This window comes from Larus michahellis, chromosome 8 (assembly GCF_964199755.1).
Source record: "Larus michahellis chromosome 8, bLarMic1.1, whole genome shotgun sequence".
NCBI lineage: Eukaryota > Metazoa > Chordata > Aves > Charadriiformes > Laridae > Larus > Larus michahellis.
In genome coordinates, this window is record NC_133903.1 from 33443773 (window position 1) to 33459973 (window position 16201).

The 16201-nt window shown below is 41.7% G+C and overlaps 2 protein-coding genes across 6 annotated transcripts in view; one reads left to right on the forward strand and one right to left on the reverse strand.

Annotated features, from left to right (window-relative positions):
- The first annotated feature begins 386 nt into the window (after positions 1-386).
- Positions 387-16183, forward strand: CLCC1 (chloride channel CLIC like 1). 2 transcript variants are annotated; one of them, XM_074599366.1, is made up of 12 exons: positions 387-637; positions 1385-1525; positions 3273-3368; positions 4246-4353; positions 6366-6587; positions 7754-7894; positions 8993-9086; positions 10201-10298; positions 10377-10523; positions 11091-11384; positions 11914-12160; positions 15902-16183. In XM_074599366.1, the coding sequence occupies exons 2-11, from the start codon at positions 1394-1396 to the stop codon at positions 12139-12141; spliced, it is 1560 nt and encodes a 519-aa protein (XP_074455467.1). In that variant the 5' UTR covers positions 387-637; positions 1385-1393; the 3' UTR covers positions 12142-12160; positions 15902-16183. The 2 variants fall into 2 exon arrangements, with proteins under 2 accessions (XP_074455467.1, XP_074455468.1); XM_074599367.1 differs by having other exon boundaries at positions 409-604.
- Positions 13708-16201, reverse strand: part of GPSM2 (G protein signaling modulator 2) — a 31383-nt gene continuing 28889 nt past the window's right edge. For all 4 annotated transcript variants that reach the window (XM_074599364.1, XM_074599362.1, XM_074599363.1 and 1 more), the window contains 3 exons: positions 15884-16046; positions 15525-15742; positions 13708-14343 (listed from right to left, as the gene is read on the reverse strand). In XM_074599364.1, the coding sequence (XP_074455465.1) occupies positions 14179-14343; positions 15525-15742; positions 15884-16046 (546 nt within the window). In that variant the 3' untranslated portion in view covers positions 13708-14178. The remainder of the gene's footprint in view (positions 14344-15524; positions 15743-15883; positions 16047-16201) is intronic.

The following is a 16201-nucleotide window of genomic DNA, read 5'->3' on the forward strand; positions in this document are numbered from 1 at the left end:
AAACTCCTTTTCATTAGCACTGCAAATATTTAAATACTAGTTTCCTTAAATGAATTTTACTACACCTTGGGCCTCTGCAGAGAGGATCTACTTTTAACTGCTGTTCTTATGTGGGTGCTCCCAGCCCTTCCTTGTATTTACTGCAGGAAATCTTTTTCCCGTGTGTCTGCCTGCAACTGTAGACAAAAATAAAAAAATCCATCCCTGGGAGAAAGGGGAGGGGGGTAAATTGGTGGGAATTGGTGCTGCTTGCTCCCCCGGGGCGTGGGAGGCGTGGCCGTATCGCTGCTTCAGCCCGCTGCTCGTTAGGACGTTAATTACTCCCTCCGCTGCCGTTCGCGCTGTGCGCCGGCTCCCCCCGCCCCGCCCGCAGGAGGCCGGGAGCGCGGGGCGGTGCCCAGCACAGGCCGCCAGCGTCTCCCGCCGCCGGGGGGCCGGACCGGGGCTTCCCGCCGCTTCGGTGCCGGCCGTGTCCGGCGAGAGCGGCTCCGCCCGGGCCTCGGGGCGGTGCCGGGCCTGTGGAGCGTGCGGGGGCGGCGGCCTGAGGGGAGGGAGCAGCGCGGGACCCCTCCCCGCCTGCCAGGGGCCTGGCGATGCGGGACGGGTAAACACCCTGAGGCCGCCCGCGGCCCCTCAGGTACCGCGGAGGCGGGGGGCTGGGCGGCGGAGGCGGGGGGGCTGCTGGCTGGGGGCCCCGTGTCCGGGCCGGGCCTGCGCCTTGCCCCGACCCTGGCGCGCTGCTGGCGGTGCGCTAGCGGGGGTGGGAGGCCGCGGGTTTCCTCAGGCCGCGGTGTCGGTGTCTTAGGTAAACAAGGCGGCGGCGAAGCGTGACGGTAATCCGTTGTGTTGCCGTTCCAGCGGTCGGAACGTCCGGCCTCGGGCGGCGCCGGCTGGGGAGGCGCGGCCCTGCCCTGGGGGGGCCTGAGCGGGGCTGGGGCCGGGCCAGGCAGCACCGAGGCGGCAGCACCGAGGCGGCACCACCGTGGCTGCCTCCCGGGCAGGGCAGGAACATCCTCCCCGCCTTGGCAAGGCTTTGCCGGGGGAATTTCTGTGGCGGCAACGGTGGTTAGACCCCTGCCTGGGAGCCCGGCGGAGGTCTGTGCTGGGATACCGCATTTAGCAATGCTGAACTCTGCTCTGCATCGGCTGATAACGACAGCTCGTTCCATTGACCAGTCACATTGTACGGTTCAATTGTTGCGTATTCTTGCTAGTGTTTTCTTTGTGGAAAAAAAGATATAAGTGAAGTTTAACCCGCTTAATGGAGAGTGAGTTTTCAGACACCTCCTCAGAATACTTTTTTCACGTTGTAAGGTTGTTTCAGGGGGTTTTGTAGAGAAGGCTACATCCTGAACTAAATATCTGAATTTCCTGCTGTATTTAGCAATACAGGATGCTGTTTCCTTTGGTGCTGTGTGCAGTTGCGCTAGTAGGCAGTGGTAAGGTTCAAGATGATGAATGGATTGACCCCACGGATATGCTCAATTACGACGCAGCGTCGGGAACAATGAGGAGACCTTACAAGGTAGGGAAAGAAAAAGGGTGCAAGAACACGTGTCTCTCCCAAACAGACCTTCAGCCACAAGCTGTTGAAAGATTCCGCTTAAGTTGTGAAATTGCGGTCTTTTTAAGGTTTTATAAGGTTGTATCTGAATCTATACACAGAAAAGTGTTGTGTGTCCATTGTTAAAATTACAAGAAAAAAAAAACAAGCGATCTACATGATTGTAGATGGTTAGCTCAGGGCCTTTTACTAACAAGTTTCTGTTGCACACTGATCAAGTCACAGGAGCTGAGCTTTTTGTCTTCTCGCAGGTGGTGGTTGACTGATTTATGCAGGTTGTGGCTGATTTCTCTGAGAAATACTGAGTTAAGCAGCTCTTGCTAGTTTCTGAAGTGTAGTGTTAAACATCTTGAAAATTACGTTCCTTGCTGATAAAAGTTGGGGGAGTTAAGCTTAAGGTTTGTATTTCACTTGAATTATCCAGTTGCCCAGTAATATGGGAATAAACATGATTTATTGTGTGAGAATATTATGAATGTTAACAGTGTTTTGTAATGCTGGTATCAAGAGTTTTCAGAAGGAAGATCAGAATAGGGGGCGAGTGCTGTACCATTAATAATTCATGAACGTTGAGGAGAAGATGAAATACAAAAAGCTAGTTTTAATAAGGTGAATTGTACTCTCTTGTCTTGTGGGAGGGTTGGACTCTACATATATTATGAGATGCATATTGTTTATCCAGTGCACACACGGCACTGTAAACTACGGTTGGCACCCTTGATTTTTGTCATAATTCAGCTTTCCAGTTTGGTTTCGCAGTCTTGAATAATACCATTTTAATGCTTCAGAACGCTATTTTCTGAAGCTTAGAAAATGCAGACTGCATTATTTCTCTCCACAGAGTTCCTTCTCAATCTCCACCTGCCCCAAGTACACCTGGTAGTCATTAGCATCCCTAAAATTCAGCAGCAAACTTAGGAGTCTTTAAACTTGGTGCCCGACTGCTTCAGCTTTTATAAAAAAATATTTGGAGTTTTACTGTTGTTTCCCACGAAAGCAGAACTGCATCTTGAAGGAGAAGAACGGCTGCTTTGGGTTAATCAATGTTTTCAGGATTCCTTTTCTGCTCTGCAGGGAGAGGTTTTAGGTAGGCAGGCAGCTCCAAACTTTGTATCAGCGCGAGTTCACCGATTTGTGTGATGTTGCGCTTCTTTGGGAGACTTCCCTCAATGCGCGTACCTGGTTGCATAGAAGCAGCACTGCTAAAACTAAGTCGGAGCAAGTAACAGAAAAAAATGGGATGTTGTTTTAGAGGGAACATGAAAGGAAAGGCATGCAATCCAGAATGTAGGTTTGTGTTTACTTTCAGTCTGGCTGGCTGCGTGGCCAGCTGGACTGGGAATCTGGCTGGCTGAAAACTGCCCCTTTGCTTGCTGAGTGGGTTTTTAGCCAGCCCGATTATCTAATCTGATGCACTGCTTGGGTCACCCGCGCTCAGGGCAGGGGAAAGGGCAGGTGGGGGATGGAAAGGGCAAGACCTCACCTTTTGAAGGCAACCTGCATTTAGATAAACTTAAAGCAATTGTCTGTTTGGAGCCTGAAATAACAGCAGAGAGGCAACTGGAGTATCGTTGGGAGAGTATTAGCAGCAAAGACCAACACTCAGTCTTTAGTTCTTTTTAAAGTGATCTAACTACAGAATTGTAACATCGTGTATTGATCAAATTCTCAGGTTCTAAAAATACGTGGTTTTCTTATGTATTTTTAGGCAAACTACCATGACTCTGAGGATAAGGCAGTGGATGCAGTCAGTACTGAAATCTTATCGAGGTCTTCAAGGGAAGTAGATTCCTTGCAACAGAAGGTTTGTTGTGGAACTTCAGAATATTTTCCTGCCTTTCATATTTTGTGCTTCCTAATGATGCTTTTCTGGATAGTATACGCAGGTGAATTGCTGGCATAATGAGAGACCATGGGTTATGTAGGGGGAACTCCTTTATTGAGAGGAGAGGCTGGAAGTGGTTTGAATTTAATTCCGAATTGCTGCTCTGCCTACCAAGGTCCGTTTCCTCAAATGTTTCATAGTGTAACAGCAGTTGGTAGGAGCTGCGTGCTTCTGTCCAGTGTCAACAGTTTAAACGCGTGGTGTTGATGTTAACACCAAGCTGCCAAAAGCTGAGACTTTTCCTTTCCAAGTTGTTGAATTCTGCTGGATTTTAGGGGTGGGCTGTGGGCATAGAGAAGGTGCCTGTGGCTGACCGCAGCGTGCAGTGCAGCTGCTCTCAGAAGCCCCTGTAAGCCCCCCCCACCGCTTCTTCCTCCAAGATCAGGAGGATGCAGCAATGCTTTCACTTCCCTCAGCCATTTGGAGACCCAGTGGGATATGTAATTTTAATGTTTTAGTTACTTGGTAATTTTTACAGTTCTCTTTCTTTTTTTTTTTTTGATATAAACTTAAAATTCAAGGAGATCCAGATCTTTAGTTTCTTTTAGGTTTACCGATGTTAGTATTCAAACCCTATTATTAGCAGATCTGAAATCTCCAGTACTGACCAGTCCCATGCAGAGTATTCAGCAACTGCATATGCTTTTTATCTGTTGTACTAATCACGGGATTATTGCTAAACTAAAGAAATAAGCCTCTCTTAATCCTGAGGTAATGTGTTGATGGGTTGGTTGTTTTTTTTCCTGTGAACAAGGTGGTTTGAGCAAAAAGTGAATAAAATGTCTTTACGTTGCAGATTGCAGAGTGTGAGAAGAGGAATGTCAAATCACATGAAAGCCGTAGCTTTTATATTTTCAAGCGATACTTGAAGAAGATTTTAAATGAAGCTGGAAAACTTGGCCTTGTAAGTATTTGAACACACGTTAAAAATGAATTGAAACTTATATGTGTTTTTCTGAGCTATCAAGTATTGATTAATTATTCTGTCTTACTTTAAATTAAAATGAGGGGGATTGAATTGCAAAGGGAGAAATGTATAGATAGAAGTATGCGCATCCGTATTGCTGCTAGTTAGCAGTCTTTGCTCAGGAGAGATGGTTGCTGTTTGATCTGTAAAGCATCCAAAGGAAGACTGCGTGAGTTCAGAATATGGATCTAAATGTCTGTTGCTGGGATGCGGCTATAATAATACCCTGTTCAGGTCGTGTTAGTGGTTGTTAAACTTGAAAGAGACAAATTTTGTCTGCTCGTTTGCTGTAGACCTTTTAGGCCTTTGTTTTAGACTCTACCACATTAACCATCTAGGAATAGTAGCTTATTAGAGTTTGCATGTAAGAGTCACCTTATTACTTTATTATATTGTCTTTGGATATTATTTTTTTAAATATTCAGAGGTAGATGAATAAAACCAAACAACGTTATACTTAGCAATGTAAAATTTCTTACTTCATTATTTAATAGCTTCTGTCTGTACTACCTAGCCATGATCGGAGCACACATAGCGCTTTAGTAATTAATACTTGCTAATGAGAAGCGGCTCTAAAATTTTATTAACAGGTGAGATAACTGTGGTGGTGCGCACACGCATACACCCCCCTTAGGTACTTGGCACGATTTTCTCCCCACCTGATGATAATACAGTGGATCAGAACGATACATAATGGTCTAACATGAATGAAAGGGTGGAGAGCAACAGACTAGGACACTACGGCAGCCCCCTGGTGTACCCAGTTCCCATGGCTCCTACCGTTTGAAAACAATAACTGTAATCGATCCCTCCTGACAACATATGGATTATGGCCACAGAGGGGGGGATATCAGGACCCCAAGTCCTAACAGGTCCCGGGTTTGTACCAGAATATGGAAAGTACCAGAATATTCCATTGTCCGAGCTGGGCCGGAGTGGAAAAGTACCTGATGAAAGACTATTATCTCGGATCCTATAAGGAGCGATTCTGGTAAAGACCCTTTGAGCTCTTCTGGATGGCAGCGGGCTGTGGGCAGCATCTCCCCTGAGCTGAGACACCTCTCAGCTGACACCTTGAGGCCAGGGTAAGAAAACCCTGTCGAGCCTCAGCTACCGCCCGTTGAGGAACGCCCGCGCATCGCGAGTGTTTACCCAAAGCCGAGAAAGGGAAATTTTGACGATAGGCTAGCCTCTCTTCCATCCACCCCTCCGCTATATGTTGTGAGATACACATTAGCTTTATGCATGTGGGTGTTCTTCTGTCTGTCTGTGCATGTGTAGGACCTAAAAGCAGCATCTTTTGGCTCATTAGAGTCGCCCACTACTAAGAAATTACCAATCCTAGCAATCAGAGACCTGTGTGTGTGCATGTGCTCATGTGCATTTGCATACATTTGCTTATGTATACATATATTAGTCTGAGATTTGTGATTTTGCTTATATTTATATGTATTGATTTGGGATATTTTATAGTAGGTTAGCGTGAATCTTGCCATCTTTGAATCTATAATTAAGTTGCTGTCCAGTTATTTTGTTAAATCACTTTGTAAACCTTTAAATCAGTTAATGATTAAGTGCTGCTAAAACTCAATCTCTTGATCTGCCTCAGATCATTAATAAATTTCAAATCATTGCTAAATCATAACTGCATCAAATATTTCCATCCATGACAATAACCCACTTCATTTTTTAGATTTTTGCTGTAGAATTGAAAGAGTACAAACCAGTTGAATTTGTGTTTTGTATCATTTAGAAGAGTGAACAAAAAGGTTATAGAATCATAGTGTGCTCCCTGTGCCACGTCTTCATCCTGCAGTCCACTTCACAAAGCGGCTGGTACATAACGAGGGCACGTAACAGGTGTTTGCACAGGGACACGGGTTTTCATATGTACTTCTGTTTCCAAATAAGCAGCTTTTAACCATTGTTTTGCTTTGCTTTTAATTCAGCCTGAGGGAAACGTGGGCCACGTCCATTACGATGCTGAGATCATCCTTACGAAACAGACGTATTCAGAGATCCTCAGGTTTCTCAATGAGGAAACTTGGCAGTCGGGTGCTGTGGATGATGCACTTAGTGATATTTTGATCAATTTTAAGCACCACGATTATAAAGCTTGGCACTGGAGATTCGAAGACACGTTTGGAATTGATCTATATAATGTGTTTCTGGTAAGAGAAGAAGAAAGGGGTTTTGTTGTTGTTTTTTAATTGCTGTTTTCTCCAGTTTCTTTCTGCAAGTCTAGCCGGTGAATATTACCATCTGAACTCCACACGTAAAGCAGTTCTTTCCATCGTACTTCCAGTGAGTCACCATTTGTTTCATGGTTGCTGAAGGTAGAGATGACGTATTCACTTGAAGTAACAATTGAAGGGTTTTTATTCCTCTGGTCATCTTTGCTTACTGTAGCTTGACATTTTTTTCTGGTATGCTTTTTTTGTCGTCTTGCCTCTTACATGTTGCGTGACTCATTAGACTCTAGTACTTTCTTATCACTTAAACTGACAACTTGTGCATTAAAAACTTTCCAGACCTGTCTCTTGTTCAACTCCTGCAGAAGCCAACAGTTGGAATATATTTATATTGAGAGAGGTATATATTTGAGGTCTTAGATTTTATATGTTAGAGGTTTTTGTGAATTTTGTGGTGAAAAAAATTTCGTATAGTGTTGGAGAGATGGAGAGCATGACTGGGCGAAAATTCCCTTTTGGAGAACAGGACATCACAAAGTGCTAACTAAGCTGAAGGATCTATAGTAAGCTGAAGCTCTCTTACCGTTCAGAATATGCTGACACGATGTGGAGAGAAGCCCGTCTAGTTTTGAGGGGGGTAGATAGAAGCCAGATGAAAAAAGCAAGCCGTCAGTAGCGTAACCTCGCTGTTGGGGGTCCTTGCATGGAAAGAGACCATAAAGTGCTTCTCTGAAGTCTGGCTGCTGGTACCCAAACTGTGACAGCTGTAAACAGACTGCAGGAGCTGGCAGCGGTGGTTCGTACCAGGCATGTGCTACTCAAGCACCGAATCGCATCAGTTTTTTAATTTTAAAAGCATGGTGGGTAACGTGATAAATATTGTGAGGAAGAAATAACTAAGTATCACAAGAAAGAAATGAGCAACAGCAATGTAAGGCTGTGCTAGGAGTGACGGCTGGTAATACCATGAAACCTTTCTGCCAGGTACTGCTGCAGATACGCTGGGAAAGCAAGGACAAATTCTCTCGACTGATCTGTGTAAATGACCCTAACGAAAACGAAAGTTGTAAATTCCCTCGTGTACTGGCAGTAAGCTTGGAAAATTCCAAATCTGGATCACGGTTTTTTCCTGCTTTCTTTTTCAGATACTCCTGTGCTTGGTGTGCGTTGTAATTTTAATAGCTACGGAGCTCTGGACACGTATTCATTGGTTTGTTCAGCTAAAACGTGTTTTATTAATAAGCTTTCTCATCAGTTTTGCATGGAATTGGCTTTACTTGTATAAGGTAAGTTGTTCTGAAATCTTAATGGCTTTTAGGCTTAAAATGTTACAGTTATGAGGGAGTTACGGTCATTTAGTTCTTTTAGTTAGTTTATATAAAGCAACAATTGACCGCGAAATAAATGAAGGGATGAACACTTTATTTTGCGTATTGGCAGGTGTATTAGGCTTAAAAAAGAACAAAAGAAACCCTGCCAGCTTTTATCCTGCCAGAGGTGCATAAAATTCATAAAGCAGTAGAACTGTGATTTCACTGCGTGGGCAAGGGAGATGTGAACTCTGTCTAAAGCATCTTCATAGAAAAAGTCTTATAAAAATATATTTTGGGGGTTTTTTTCTTTCTAAAGATTCCCTGGCTAAAACTGTACCTAAGGTGTGATAGACCAGAGATGAATGCTTCATTAATGCTGATAAAAGTAGCTGCCTGTAGAATGGTATTGGTTTTAATGAGGAGGAATTAATGCTGCTGTGCCGTAGCCCAACCACAAAATCTCGGTCCTCATGTTGTCATCAGAATTAACCTCAGGCAGAGGACTCGGATTGTCGGTGAAGAACATTAGAGTTCTTCAACAGATGATTTGACTTAATTTTTTCTATTTGATTATCAGTTGCAAACCATTAAGGCAAAATTAGAATGAATACAGGTTTTTGTTAATGGGAATTATTTAAAAAATAAAAGAGAATGCCCTGATGTTTTAATTAGTAATTGCATGGCAGCTGTCTCAGGTTTTAATCCGGAGACATTTAAGGATGTCATCAGATTTTTAGGAAACATTTAAGATGTTGTCAGATTACTTTTGCCCTGAACTTGTATCTTTGAATATTGAAGTTTGTTCTTTTGGTAATTTAGACTCCATTTAGAGAATAACCTGGAGATATTAATCTTGGTGGTGTTTATGCCTTCCCAGGAAGTACTTAGAATTGCATCTGTTAAATTGTTTAGTTGGCAAACTTTTCTTACTACAGATTTATCCAGGTAATTACCCCAAACCTACTAAGAGCAGACATGGTTGGCTCAGGTGCAGTGCGGCGTGGGTGCAGGTGTTCTGCGCCCACCACCCCCTTGGTTGATGTTTTACAAGTAATTCTTCTTCTCCTGCAGCTGGCCTTTGCGCAGCATCAAGCAGAAATTGCGAAAATGGGGCAGTTTGATAACATCTGTGCTGAGAAGCTGGACTGGGGGGGAAGTCTTATTGGTAAATACTTGTTTCATTGTTTTGTAATAGTATTTAAGATCACAAAATATTCAGTAATAGTATCCAAGAATACTTTTTAATTTCTTCATGAGTAGTACATTGACTCTTCTTCAGCAATACGTGATTATGTGGTTTTACCGTTTTTCCATTCTGCAAGACTTTCCTTACTAGGCCTTTGAAGCAGAGCTGATCCCAAAACTGTGCTTGAGCGTGGCGTGGCGTTACTGCTTTCCCTTATAACTTACCCCGCGAGTGTTTCCCCTGCTGCCCCCGCCCAGTACCAGTCAGGGTCGTTTATTGAAGACAGGAGGGCAGAATTCAAGAAAAAGTTTTTTTTTTTTTCATCCCAGGTCTGCGAGTACAATGGACTTCAGAAATTAGATCTGTAACTACTTACTCTAGTTTTGTTATTTTACAGAAAAAGCTGAATTTTTTTATTAGCCATTATTTATTATCCAATGCTATAGCAGGTAGATTAATGATGGCAACTCTTAATGAGTGCTTGTTATGGTCTTCCCTTTAGAATTTATTGGCTGTGATTGCTCTGTTTATTTCAAATTCCAATGGTTTACATTCTGACTGCACTAAAATCAAACTACAGGAACGACGTCATAAACAACTTGCTTATAACTTAAAGTTCCCTTAAGGAATAAGACTTTCTGCTTATAATTAAAATAGTCTCTTGAAATCTAGCAAGCAAGATACGAATTTTAATCTGCTTGCAGCCTGGCAGGTGAGTAATAACACTCAGAATTACTTGTTTCAGTAGCTGCGGACAAAATGTGCTAGATAGTAGTTCCCACAGACAAGACTTACTTCTCTTCTGAGACTTCTAGGGACTAAGTTCATCTAATAAAGAGGACTTTATTGACAAAACATGGGAAAACCTCAGTTTCTTCTCTTTCTTTCCAGCCTTCCCTCTCCTTCCTGCACCCCCATGGCTGGATAAACTACACTGCCAAGCTAAGCTCAGATTTTTAAAAATAAATCTGAGCTTTGAACCATAGCTAGAAAAGTTCTCTTCCATCTGTAATTGAAATGCTACTTTATTACTATTGTGTCATAAAATATATTTTTAAAGAGTAGTAAAAGCGTGTCTCTGCTTTGACTACAGAATGGTTCAGAAGTAAATGGACGTTTCAGGATGACCCCTGTCAGAAGTACTATGAAACTCTGCTGGTAAATCCTGTCCTGCTGGTCCCACCCACAAAGGTACACGCCATGCCTAAAGAGACTGTTCATGTTTATGTTTGCAGTCAGTGACAACACTATTTCTCTGTGTTTTTCTAGGCATTGGCAATTACTTTCACCAACTTCGTAACTGAGCCTTTGAAGCACGTAGGACAGGGGATTGGTGAATTCATCAAAGCACTAATGAAGGAGATACCGTTTATTCTGCAGATTCCAGTGCTAATTATGATGGCTCTGGCTGTCCTGGTTTGTATATCTTATCTTGTATGTAAAAGCTCAGCTTTATTTTTTTATTTATTAAACATATTTATATTTAAGAATTATTATCTACTGTTTATTTCATATTTGTACTACTGAACAGATTTCTTAGCACAGATTAAATTATTTCTACAAGGGAAACTTTTCTTGAGAAAATCTTTATAGTACAGTTGGTTTAGCACTTAAAATAGTAAGTTTGTATTATTTAAACCATATCTCTTCCCCACTCCCCAAGAGGGGTAAAATAGTATTAAACTGCTTAAAATCTTAGACTCTATGATAGTTTATTGCATAAATGTAGTATAATTGTCATTGTGTACATGAAAGCATTGAGTTTGAGCCTTCAGCATCTTTCCTGTGGCACCAAAGATGCAGGACGGCCGGTCTGGCAGCGCAGTCAGACTGCAGAAAGCCTGAATTCCATCGTAGCCATTCTGAACACCTGAGCTTTTCTTTCAGTGTTCTTCAGATAATCTGACTTTGCATTCTCTGTGAAAACCATAGGCTGCATATATTTAGTGTTCTGTCGGTTTTGTTTTTTTTCCTCTCCCCCAGGCTTTCTTCTATGGCGCAGGATCATCAGTGTCTATGTTAAGATACTTAACATCTTCTCAGAAGAGAAGTCTTCCTCCGCCCGACAGTCAACAGGAGCCAATAGGCTTTGGGCAATACGAGGGCGGTAAATCCGATAGCTATTACTTGCAGAAACCTCCTTACGTTTCTAGAGGATGTTACGACAGAGGAGACGCTCCTGTGAGACCAGGAAATGGCAGCAGAAGTCCTGACATCGTGCACACAAGCAATGAGCCAGACAAGCAAGTAGAAGAGTCTCGCAAACCAGAACCCAGTGTATGTTAGTCCTGCTGCTCTTTGAGCTGGGATTAAATCTAATAGATTTCAGTGTCACCTGCTAGAAAACGTTTAAGCAAGAAGCTTAAGCCAAATCTTAGGGACAGAGGAGTTAAGGAAGTACCTGTTCCTCAGTAGAACAGTTCGGTAAAGGTATCTATCTTGCACATATTTTGTCCTGGAGAAATACTGTGCAATGGCTAACTATGGCAGGAAACTACTGAATTAAAACTCTAAAGACTTAAATAACTTCTCTTTTGAGAGATCAGTACTTATGTCAGCCTGGGCAATAACCATTACACACAGAGGAAAGGCACAGAAAAGAAACGGTGCTGACTTTTCTGTAAACTATGGAAAATTAAAACCAGACTTATGCTCTAGATTGTGCTTATTTACGTGTTTCCTTAGGAAAAAAAGATACCAGTCGTGCTTTGGGGGAGTTCTGCCCCTTGAGCTGAGATGCACCTGAAGCAATAGATGCCTTGCACTTTGGATTGCTTGATTAATAGCTTATTATTAATTTTTACAGAATAGATTGCACACTGAGTCTGAAGTTTGTAGACTAGAAACTATCACAGCTGAAAACCTTACTGAAGAACACGCACTTGAGCAGCAGAAAGAGGAGACAGGCAAAGCAGAGCGAGAGACTGGAGAAAACTGTGACCCTAATAAAAACCTAGAAGGGAAAAGTTCTGTAACGGACCCGTGTGAAGAGAAGAAAAAGAGCAGTTCCCGTGACTCCCAGGAAGGAGACTAAGGAAGCCCCAAGCTCCGCTGTAAGTTTTGGCTACTCTTTAGCTGTCACATACTTGCTAGTTCTGGTCTCTAGTTCTCAAACGTAGAAAAGCGAGCGTCAGTAAGCTGATGGGAACTCCTCTTCGGTGAGAGCTTTGGCATGCACAGCTGTAAGCTAGGTAGAGTTTTAAAAACCGAGAGACTGAGCCTATGTGCTACTTCTGGAATTTGAAGTAAATATGTTGTTAAGTAAGTGAGATAATCCAATTTTAAGTGGCCAGGAAAACTGGCTTGTGGGGTGTGGATTCTTGTTGGAAATCGGCTTTGTGTAATAAGTTTTGAGTAAAACTAGATACGCGGTGGTGGGAAAGCACTGATACTCTAGCAAGTATTGCTGCTGATCTAGCAAATATTAGCCTAATTGGGTAGGTGTCACACAGCCTGAAGAGAGTTGCTGATATTCATGTAATCCATGTAAGACTAATCACAGGTCAGATAGATAGATGTCTTGGAACTATATTTTGGTTTTATATTCTTTAAAATCAGTTTGCTGCTTGTCAGCTCACTTGTAGGACAGCTTGATGACTTTCTTCTAGCTTAATAATTTGCAGAGGAGTGAGAAGCTGATGTTGATCAGATGCTTTTTTAGGGCAATTCAAAGCTGAACAGGGAATAGGCAGCATTAAGTAAAAGTACCAAAGATCAGCACAATAAACTGATGGTAACACATTGGTTTTGGAAGAATATTCTGGCATTTCTGCTTAAAAGCAGAAGGAGGAGAGTTTTAGTTTCAGTAGGAATCAGCTAAAAAAGCTGAAAGGCAACGTTTGCAAAATTTTCAGTAACTGTAAAATAGTTTGAATTATGTGGAGCCCGTGTCTGTTAACTGTCCTTACAGTGCTGTTTTACTCTGAAGCTAAAATTAACTGTAGATTCTTCTCTAGAGCTAGAATACTTACTTCAGTAAAAAAATGACATCACTTAATTTATAAATACCTGAAAATGAACAGTTTGCCACCTTTGGTGTTAAAATCAGTGGCCTCTAACTCAAGATACCTACACTTAAAACAACATAGAGCCCTTGGGGTTCCCAAGAACTACAGGTGTCTACCCAGGGGAAAGCTGTTGTTCCCTAGAACCGCCCCAGCAGAGCACGTCCTTATCAAGAGGAGTAAAAGTAGTTGAGGTCAAGTAATAAGTAGCAAACGAACATTTACTGTCGATAATGTTTTAAATTCAGTTACTGCAGGAATTACCTGATGTCAGTGGTAGTCCGTGCCAGGTACCTCCCACCCCTGTTTCCCTGGTGCTGGTGGTAGACACGTACCACACAGTCTATAGAACAGCACTGGCCCCTCTTACTTAAAAACAAGTGTATCTTCTTAAACATTCTTCTGATTGTAAAACTGTGCAGAGTCATACAGGAACTACTTCACTAAATACTACCAAAAAACATGGTACCAAAACGCATGTTTTGAAAAGACTATTTTTGTATTAAACAGAATTAAAACTAGGGTTTGATTTTATTTTTTTTAATAACAATGCATGCAGAAATGGATTTTGGAAGAAACAAAGAAAGTACCGAAGCTATTTCTCAAATTTTTTTTTATTTAAAAAAAAAAAAGTACAAAAGAAAACAGGACCTTTTTCCAGGGAGGTACAAATCGGGGAAAAAAAATAATCAAGTTTTCTTTGAAAAGAACATACAAATTTAAGTCTTACACTAGATGGAGACAGTGGTAGAATCCACACGTCAGCAATGAGAGTACCTTGACAGGGAAAAAACTTCCTACTAACGTTGATAAGCCTAGAGGCAGTTAAGAGGGAGATACAGTAATCAGTATCTCAGACGCTGCTAAAAGCAGCTGCCAGCCGCATAGAGCAGCGGCAACTCTAACTACTGGTCACGAGTGTGATGTTGCTGCTATTTATATAAAGAATTATTAGAAAGTGGACAAAACTACTAATTGCAGTCTTCTGTAGAAAGGCATGTATGTTTTTGCAGCAAACAAAAATGGTACCTCAGATGCTACTGCACAGTACACTCCTGTTTCTTTCTTCAGCTAGAATTTGGTCCCTTTATAGATGAGGGCAGATGGACTCTTTGTTCATCCATTCTCTTAGCTTGTGATCGTAAAATCAGGCTGAAGAAATCCTCATCTGGTACAGTGGGTCCTTTTGCAGATGATGGAGGAGCACATCTTTGATCATCCAGTCTGGAACCCTACAGAGAGAGCAAGCCATAATGCTGCGTATTTACAGGAGTATATGTAATAAAATAGGCGAACAATAAAAGTGAAAAATTACTAAAAGCTTTTGTTTACAGATTTAAACCTATTGTAAGGATTTAATTTGTAAGTTTTGTTTCAAGTGAAACTCCTCAAATGAAATAATAAGTTAAAAGTGCAAGTGTAGCTAAATTGGTTCCTCCAAACCACCTGTCCACATGTATCTGAAAATAACCCCACAGTTTATTCTTGTTTATATTGCAAATGAAATTCAAGTGTCCTTTGTCCAGAAGAAGAATTTTAGCATTAGTACATGGTATTTCTAGTCTCTTACAACAGAAAATACACTTGTCTGTCTTTCCTTATACAGGGAGTAAAAAAAAGCCACACTGCTGTCGGATTTGGAAAGGCAACATTGAGAGAAAGTTTTCTTCCAAACTCAGAAGACTTGTACATTTTAACGGCAGTGTTACAGAGCAGTTCGCAGACAGCTCTGCAATAGTTTTCTGGGCTCATTTCACACAGCCACCACCTCCTGGCCAGATTTTACAAGCATCAGCCTATCGCCCTTGGTCTGGCTGTGCGCTGTGGCCATCTACAGTAGCTCCTTTTTAAGAATTAATTAAATTAAATTCTCTTTTGTCTAATTGGTATGTATACCATGCTCTGATTGACAGTCAGACACCTCACTCGTGTATTGCCATGAACTATTATTTACACTTAACATGACAGGTATGATGATCACTATCACCCCTAAAACTTTGATACGGAAGTCTTTCATTTGCTAAGTTAGGATTCCCGATATATCACGTGCCCTCCCAACAAGCCAGATCTAAACACGTTTTTGTAAAATCATTATACATACGCGTTTTAATAGCCTCACTTGTTTTCCTTCAGCTTTTTAGCATTTGTTACTTTAAATGGTTAAAATGGTATAAATACCAAAATTACATTTACTAGACACTGGATAATTTGAGAAAAAAAAATGGTAAAAAACCCAAGACAATATTGAAAAAAAAAAAATCCTAATTTTTTCGTTCTCCTTATCTGCCAAATCAATTTGTATCTTAAAACACATGAAAAACAAGGTGGTTTACTTGAAGAAACTAAATAGCAGGATGCACAAATCAAATCCCCAAAGACTCAGAATCTGAAGAATTTTTGTAAAAAAACGTACCTGGCATTTTATCAATATATCAAAGAAGTCGTCGTCTAGTTCTCTGTTGTTACTCGCCATGAGGTGACCCAGGACTGACTGACGGCTGTGTTGATTGAGACGCAGCCCAGGTAGATTACTGAAGCTTGCGCGTTGGTCATCGAGCCGGCGGCTCTGGGAGCTGGCGAGGAGGTCTAGAAATTCATCTGTGTGGGGCGAGACTACAGAAGTAGAAAAGGCTGGGGAGGAAAAAGAAAACAAGTTAGCCTAGAAATAAGTTCCTCTCCATACTAAGTCAAGTCTGGCATGCAAATATATATTTTTAAGTAGTATTTGACAGGAACTGAAGTCAGATACAGATTTTACTTTTAAAAAATTACATTTTCTCATTGTTTTAGGTGGAGTAGAGGATGTTGCCACGGAAGCAGCTGAGAATCTGTTCTTCTCCTGGAAGTAGCATCTCTGGTCATCCATCCTGTTACTCTGGAAGCGACTCAGCAGATCAAAGAACCCTTCATCTGCCATTGTCTCTCGACTGTTCTTCTGAAGAGGAGAGAAGAGTTAGGGGTATTTTCAACTCAAGAGTACCTAAAATTAGGACAGCTGCATCATGGTTTCAATCCAGTGATATGTTTGATATTCGCATATCTGAAATCCATTAAATTAATTTTTGTTAGTCATCCCTTCTACAGACAGAG

Bases quoted from the DNA above. Each gene is read 5' to 3' on its own strand.
- CLCC1 (XM_074599366.1), top strand. From the start codon at position 1,394: ATGCTGTTTCCTTTGGTGCTGTGTGCAGTTGCGCTAGTAGGCAGTGGT. The intron at 10,299-10,376 runs GTACACGCCATG...GTGTTTTTCTAG, and splicing joins TGCTGGTCCCACCCACAAAG to GCATTGGCAATTACTTTCAC. The intron at 11,385-11,913 runs GTATGTTAGTCC...TAATTTTTACAG, and splicing joins CTCGCAAACCAGAACCCAGT to AATAGATTGCACACTGAGTC.